Here is a 7,186-nt window from a genome sequence, read left to right as displayed (position 1 = left end):
TTAATTTTTAAAAATCAAAGGTTGATGTGGGTGGTGATGTGTCTTTTTTTAATTATTATTTTATGCTAACGTGACATTTTTTAATATTATTTTATTGGCCATATCAGCATTTAATGTGCCAACAGTGTACTCTGTTTGTCACATCAACAATTTCTATTAAGTGAGTAACAGTAAGGACCAAAATGAAACACGTTAATTGATTTAGGGACTAAAAATGGTGAAATGAAAATGTAGGGATTAAAATAGAAAAGATGTAAAATGTAGCAGTAAGGACCAAAATGAAACACGTTAATTGATTTAGGGACTAAAAGTGGTGAAATGAAAATGTAGGGACCAAAATAGAAAAGATGTAAAATGTAGGGACTAAAAATGTATCTAAAAAAAAAAAAAAAAAAAAAAAAAAAGAAGAAAAAAAAAAGGCAACAACAACAACCCTTCTTTCATACAAAAAAAAGAACTAGACATGGCAAAACGGGGGAGTCGGGTCGGGTTCGGGTTGGGTCAATCGGGTTTGCAGGTCAAACGGGTCGCAAGCCAAAACGGGTCATTTTTAAACGGGTCAATCGGGTCGCGAGTCAGGTCGAGTTGACCCGTATTTTTCAAACAAATTTTTTTTTTTTGAAATAGATGCAATCTGTTAATTGTTTATGAGTTCCTTAACTGTAATTAAATTCTCACTGGTGATATTGTTACCAATTACCACTAAACACTTGACTTGATACCCAAATTTGGTGCAACTCTTGTTCCAACTTTCTAGAAACTAATCTTGGTATAATCTTCGATCTATTTAAAGTAGGAAGAGAAAATGAAGGTGACAAGTGACAAACTATAATGGAGTACATAACATATTAAATAAAAAAGAATAAGTAAATATTTTATAAAAATTACACATCAATCTCAATCTACTCAACATTGGTAGACGTGACAAAACGGTCGGGTTTGGGTTGGGTCAATCGGGTCGCGGGTCAAAACATGTCATTTTTAAATGGGTCAATTGGATTGTAGGTCAAACGGGTCTGATCCGTTTTGCCATGTCTAAAAAAAACATACACATGCTGCTTCTTAAATCAGGGGTCACATCCTACATCGCCTATATAACTCCTAGGCTGATGACATTAAGGTTAGGAGAAAGCAATAGGATATTTTTTTAGTTGTAACAATTAATTTTTTAACCCAACATGCAAAGCCTAGGTGAATTTTAAAATTCAAAAAAGGAAAAAGAGAGAAAGAGAATACCACCTTTTTATTTTCATATAGTTTAATGAGTTTAATTACACAACCTTTTTCAAAGTCTTTAACACAACAGAATACAATAAAAAACAAAATCCAAAATTTCTATTATCATGATGACCAAATGGGTATTATAGATATATTATGATTTTCCACGCAATCAAACAAAATGAAGACAAAGAAAAATAGAGAGAAGAAAGAGATAGAGAGATGAGTGGTGGTTGTACCAACGCGGTGTAGAGAATCTAGGAAGAGATCCAGCATGAAAAGCACACCTAGGACCTAGCCAGACACTTGCAAAGGACTCTTGCTTCTCACCTTACCTCACCTACTTATAATTAAACCTATGAAACAAAAACACACACACACACACTTCTCATTCCTCTTACTTCTCTCTCTCTCTCTCTCTCTCTCTCTCTCATGCATATCCAAATGGAGTTACAGTCAGATGTTGCAGACACCCAACAACAAATGGAACAACAGCATTTTCATGTGCTAGCAGTTGATGATAGTCCCTTTGAGAGGAAGCTCTTGGAGAGGCTTCTCAGAGAGTGTTCATGCAAAGGTACTGTATATATATAATTATCTATAACTACAACCCTACTGATCAACCTGCACAAATGTTATAGTTTTAGAAATTTTAGATGCAAACACAGTTTTGGTTTTTAAATTATGGGATGTATGTTCTGATAATATAGAGATTATATTCGATCTATTTATTCATAGTTCATGAATATTAGTATTAATTCTTGTAATCGTTGTTGTAGCAGTGACTTGTGTGGAATCTGGGGATAAAGCTCTTGAATATTTGAACCAGCTTGATACCCACCAGAGTAACTCAGCTGACTCTACAGCTTCATCATCTTCTTCCCAATCACCACAACAAGAGGTGTGAGAGTATATTGTTTTCTTCTTAATTTGCTTTAATTTTCTAGCAATACTATTTGAGCTGGTAAAATTGAATCATCATTGCATGATTCTCATTCTAGTGCTTTTCTATTTTTTTTTTTTTCATTGCAGAAACCCATTTATTCTATAGTGAGACTGAAGAGTTTTAACCATGAGTTTTTGTCTCTAGAAAATTAAAGCTGCCGTTTGGAATTAGACCAAGAAAATTAGCTTTATATGTTAAACATAATATTCCCTCTAATCTTTGACGTTTGACGTATTTTAAGAATATGAGCCTATCAAAACAGCAGCAGATATATGTAAAGTCAAAAATGTTGAAATGCCATTACACCTTAATTATTAAGAGCTAGCTAGGCTTAAGCAAACAATGACACTGTCTATGTGTTTCATCTAAAGGTTTCCTCACTCCCTTAACGAACTGTTTCTTCTAAATGCTTAATCTCTTCTCCCCTTCTGATCTATTTTGGATTCTTAAACTGCCACATAATTCTTGGTCCCTTTGATGGCTATTGCTCATCTTTTTCTTTTTCTTTTATTTTCAATTATTATGAATTCTTGACCCCTTTGAATATTTATTGCTGAGACCCTTGAATTTTCCATGTAATCTACCAATAATAACATAATATATTTTGAACAATGCAGGGGTTGAAAGTAAACTTGATCATTACAGACTACTCAATGCCCGGGATGAGCGGCTATGATTTGCTAAAAACAGTCAAGGTTAGCCACTATCTTCATGATTCCTTCTTTAGACTAATCTACATACCTGCCTAGCTCACAATAATTAGTGAACTTTTGGAAAAGCAAAGGCAGTGGATTTGAGAGGAAAACAAGTGTTTCTACTTACTATTTAAGGAAATGCTGAATTCTTTTTCAAAAAAGAGGTCATTATAATTTATGGAAATTATCCAGCTCTACAAACCATGCTTAGAGATAAGGACATATACCTAAAAAATAAGGCTCTATAAATGACATGTCACTTACTTTATATATTTTTAAATTTGTAATTTTAATATATGAATTATGAATGTCTTCGTGTTCCAATGAAATGGAGAAGATTTATTTTCCCGCAATTTTTTTATGTCAATCTCAGATTTTGCACTGTAATATGAATTATGACACTTATTTGTTTGAATAACTGGGTTTAGTTGGGATTTTTGAAAACACACATAACATAATTGGTTCATTTCACTGGGAGAAGGTAAATAAATAGTAGTAAAAATAATTAAAAAATCCAAAGGATCTTACAAAATCTTTATTTGTCTTACTTTTTTTTTTAGTATTTTATTTGGTGGCTAAAGCAAAAGTCTTGCTTACACATGCAGGGATCTTCATCTTCTTGGAAAGACGTACCAGTAGTGGTCATCTCATCAGAGAACGTACCCTCTAGAATAAGCATGTAAGTTTCTCACTCTTTTCATACATCTTTATCTTTATTATTTCGGAAATAATATTTGGGACAAAAATCTTCACAAATGCTAGGTGACAAAGTAATAAACTAGATCAACTTTATTTGCATATATGGGTCATTACTAACATTATTTTTTATTAATATCAATCACAAACATACAACTATTGTGTGGAAAAAATTTGTTTCGTAGTTGTTGTCATTTCTTTTGAATAAAGGGTTCGTATCTCATTTCTTTTGTTTTTATTATAAGGTTCATATCTCATTTCTTGGACATATTTAGGACCTTGACTAGATATGTAACTATCTATTATTGACAGGTGCTTGCAAGAAGGGGCAGAGGAATTCCTTCTGAAGCCTCTAAAGCTATCAGACTTGAAGAACCTTCAGCCACACCTTTTGAAATCTTTAGTACATTCTAATGAGGACACCAACTGTTCCACTGACACTGGTAATAATGACAACGTTGTCAAGATGAACAACAACGTTATAAGCAAGAGGATAGCAATGTCTCCAGAGCCATCAGAGAGAAGACCTAAACCGAAGGAATTAGCTGTGGTGTAAATACTAAAGTAGCACAAGTACTGGGTGGTGCATATAAATATATATGATTAAGGAATATGTTTCAGTAAGTTTTTGTAGCCAAGAATTTCCATTTCTTACAGTTAAGCAGTTTCTATACAAGAGGTGGTTTGGGTTGATCTCAATAATTAAAGAAAAGTGGCACATTATTGCACACAAAGTATACACCGACTTTTTTTTGCAGTAGTGTATTTAGTGTGCACTAAACATAACCCATTAGAAAATAATGGAAAGAACGACTGAACGAGGATAAAAAATACCCAATGTTTTACAAAGATGACAAAGTGAAAAACTGCACAAAACTTTTTCCGTTTTTCGAGTAGACATACATATTACACATAATAGTCAGCTATGACATTCACACATATAAAGAATTATTCTGGTTTATCAAAAAAAAAAAAAAAATATATATATATATATAATTATTTTATATGACATAATACTCCCCGTTTCACACGATAAGTCACACTAATCATTATTTCTCGCATGATAATACACTAATCGTCATATCAATTAAATTCATGACAAAATTCACAATTATATAAGAGGAGAAAGTATATGCCCTCTACTTTGAAAGTAACAAATAACTCTTGATAACATAATCGAGCATGTCAAATTCATTTTGAATGACAAAATTATCTAATTAGTTGAAAAGCCACTTAAAGAAAATTCTAAATATATATTATAAAGGGTCCTGTTAATAAGTGCTCTAAGAGCACAGGTTAAAATTTATTTCTTTTAAATAAATGCTTAATTATAAGCTGTAGCACACACTTTTCAAAAAATAAAATACATATGTTAATTTTTTGTTAACGAAATTCTATTATAAATGGGCTTTTGTTAAAGGAAAACGTTTCTCTCCAAATTAGCTTAAAGAAAAACTGTTCAAACTCCTACTATATCTTTTTATTAGATGTCTCCAAGCTTGCAAAATTTCAAGAAGTTTAAAGATCAATAACTATGTTATCAATAACATGTTTAAATTTTTAGTTTTTGCAGTTAAAAATTGTGTATGAAAAATAAATTTATTAATTAAATAGTAAACAACACATGATTTGAACAAAATTTGACATGTGTTATAAAAACATAAATGACATACAATCTAATGGTTAGATTTTTAAATTTCAAATTTAATAAGATATAGGATGAGTTTAAAGGGCTTATATGAACTAGAGAAACCTTGACCTTTGTTAAAAGGTTCTATCGCACTTAGATTGAGGAATCAATTTTGTCTAGAGATGGCAATAGAGTGGGGCGGGGCCGAAGGATAAGGTCTTCACCTCCGCCCGCATGATTTTGTCTTGCCCCATCCTCATCCCACATGACGAGAAAAATTTTCTTGCCTTATCCCTGCTCCTTGGAGCCCTGCGAAAACCTGCCCTACCCCGTAAAACTCTACTTTTTGTTAATTTTCCCCACAATTATTACAATTTTTTTTTTAATAAAACATGTTTCATTAGTAAAAATATACTTGAAATTACAACTAAATTTACCCCATCAAATCAAACTAACTTTTAGCAAAAACTATAAGAATATTATCGAAGTGTTTAATAAATATCACCAAAAAAAAAATTCATAGTATAACAAATAACAAAATAGAGGTAGAGAGCCATGTTGGGTAGCATAAAATAAGTGTTTTTTTTTTTTTTTTTTTTTGGGTAGCATAAAATAAGTTAATATTGATATATTTGTTTAAATAGTAGGATTTTACGGTATGAAAAATTTATGAAGGGTACAAGGCAAGGTATTTTCTGAATAGCTCTTTCTTGGATGCTGAACTGGGGAGTAATCTATCGTTCGTGTGGTGTTTCCTACTGGTTGCTTGAGACATCATTCATGCAAGTTTACGGTGGAAAATTAGAGATGGCCGAAAGATATTAGTGGCAACTTATTCTTGGCTACCCCATTCTCCTGTCTTCTTGAATGCACCATCAATGGATATGAGAGTCTGACTTAATAGATGAGGACACTCGGCAATGGGATAAGGGGAAAGATTTTTACTACTTTTGAATCTTTCGATCATTGAACATGTGAGGCAATACTGGCTCTACCCCTTAATCACCAAAATTCACAGGACAAAAGCTGATTTGGAAGGAGAATAGAGCACAGAAATTCTTAATCAGAACAGCTTATCAAGTGGCTCTCCGCCTGAAGCACCTTAATCATGCTGAACACTCATCAGTGCAAGCCCACGGTTCCACCTGGGGGAAAATATGGAAGCTTAAAGTTCCACCAAAAGTCCGTACATTCCTATGGAGGACCTATTTAGGATGCTTACCCACACGGGAGAATTTGCACAAGAAGGTCAAGGTTGAAGCAATCTATGAGTTGTGCTGCCATCACCTCGAGACAACTAGCCATGTGTTATGGGAGTGTCCATTTGCGAGTAATGTTTGGGCTCTATTTAAAGGCAGGATCCAGAAGTGTAGGAATGAGTCTAGCGAATTCTTCCTCCTTTTCAAATAGATGCAGCAGAAGCTTAGTTCCATTGAATTGGAGAAATGGGCAACCACGGCTTGGGTGATCTGGAATGTAAGAAATATGTATTATTTTGAGCAGGTCCAGGTTCACCCGAAAGTTTATTTTTGTGAGCGCTAATGGCTTGTTGGAGGAATATTAAAGTTTAATGGCTGCGTAGGGTTTATAAAGGTGTCTAATATTTAGTTTTGAGTGGTCTAGACTTCCTTCTCTCATTGTATTTTTGGTCTTTGGGAGACCCAGTTTTTGGGGACATCACTGCAGTAGTTGGTGTTCCCCCCAGTGCTAGTTTTTAACTAGTTTACTTGCACTCTTTCATTAGTTTCTAATAAAGCTTTTCTATCGTTTTTAGCTCAAAAAATTAGTATGAAAAATTTACAATTATAACCTTTATTAACTTAGGGAAGGGATGGGGCAAGGTGAGGCAAGTTTAAAAAGTCTGAACCCATCATCAGGCCATCCCGTGATACAGGATTAAAATCTTGTCTCATTCCCACCCCACCACCACCTTCCTTTGTGTGGTAGAGAAAACCCATGTTGGGTGAAATGTGGAGGGGCAAAATTGTTATCCCCAATTGT

At 33.6% G+C, this 7,186-nt stretch overlaps 1 protein-coding gene across 2 annotated transcripts; it reads left to right on the top strand.

Moving 5' to 3' along the window:
* Window positions 1-1,518: 1,518 nt before the first annotated feature.
* Window positions 1,519-4,289, top strand: LOC126698180 (two-component response regulator ORR9-like). 2 transcript variants are annotated; one of them, XM_050395211.1, is made up of 5 exons: window positions 1,519-1,795; window positions 1,998-2,119; window positions 2,782-2,859; window positions 3,465-3,538; window positions 3,868-4,289. In XM_050395211.1, the coding sequence occupies exons 1-5, from the start codon at window positions 1,651-1,653 to the stop codon at window positions 4,109-4,111; spliced, it is 663 nt and encodes a 220-aa protein (XP_050251168.1). In that variant the 5' UTR covers window positions 1,519-1,650; the 3' UTR covers window positions 4,112-4,289. The 2 variants fall into 2 exon arrangements, with proteins under 2 accessions (XP_050251168.1, XP_050251169.1); XM_050395212.1 differs by having other exon boundaries at window positions 1,527-1,795; window positions 2,001-2,119.
* Window positions 4,290-7,186: the final 2,897 nt, after the last annotated feature.

The sequence above is a fragment of the Quercus robur genome, chromosome 9, assembly GCF_932294415.1.
Source record: "Quercus robur chromosome 9, dhQueRobu3.1, whole genome shotgun sequence".
Taxonomy (NCBI): domain Eukaryota; kingdom Viridiplantae; phylum Streptophyta; class Magnoliopsida; order Fagales; family Fagaceae; genus Quercus; species Quercus robur.
This window is presented reverse-complemented; position numbering and strand designations above follow the sequence as displayed.

What these genes read in the sequence shown, in the direction of transcription:
- LOC126698180 (XM_050395211.1), top strand. Translation starts at nt 1,651, where the DNA reads ATGCATATCCAAATGGAGTTACAGTCAGATGTTGCAGACACCCAACAA. An exon ending in CCCAATCACCACAACAAGAG is followed by an intron (nt 2,120 to 2,781) that starts GTGTGAGAGTAT and finishes TGAACAATGCAG; the next exon opens with GGGTTGAAAGTAAACTTGAT. An exon ending in GTACCCTCTAGAATAAGCAT is followed by an intron (nt 3,539 to 3,867) that starts GTAAGTTTCTCA and finishes TATTATTGACAG; the next exon opens with GTGCTTGCAAGAAGGGGCAG.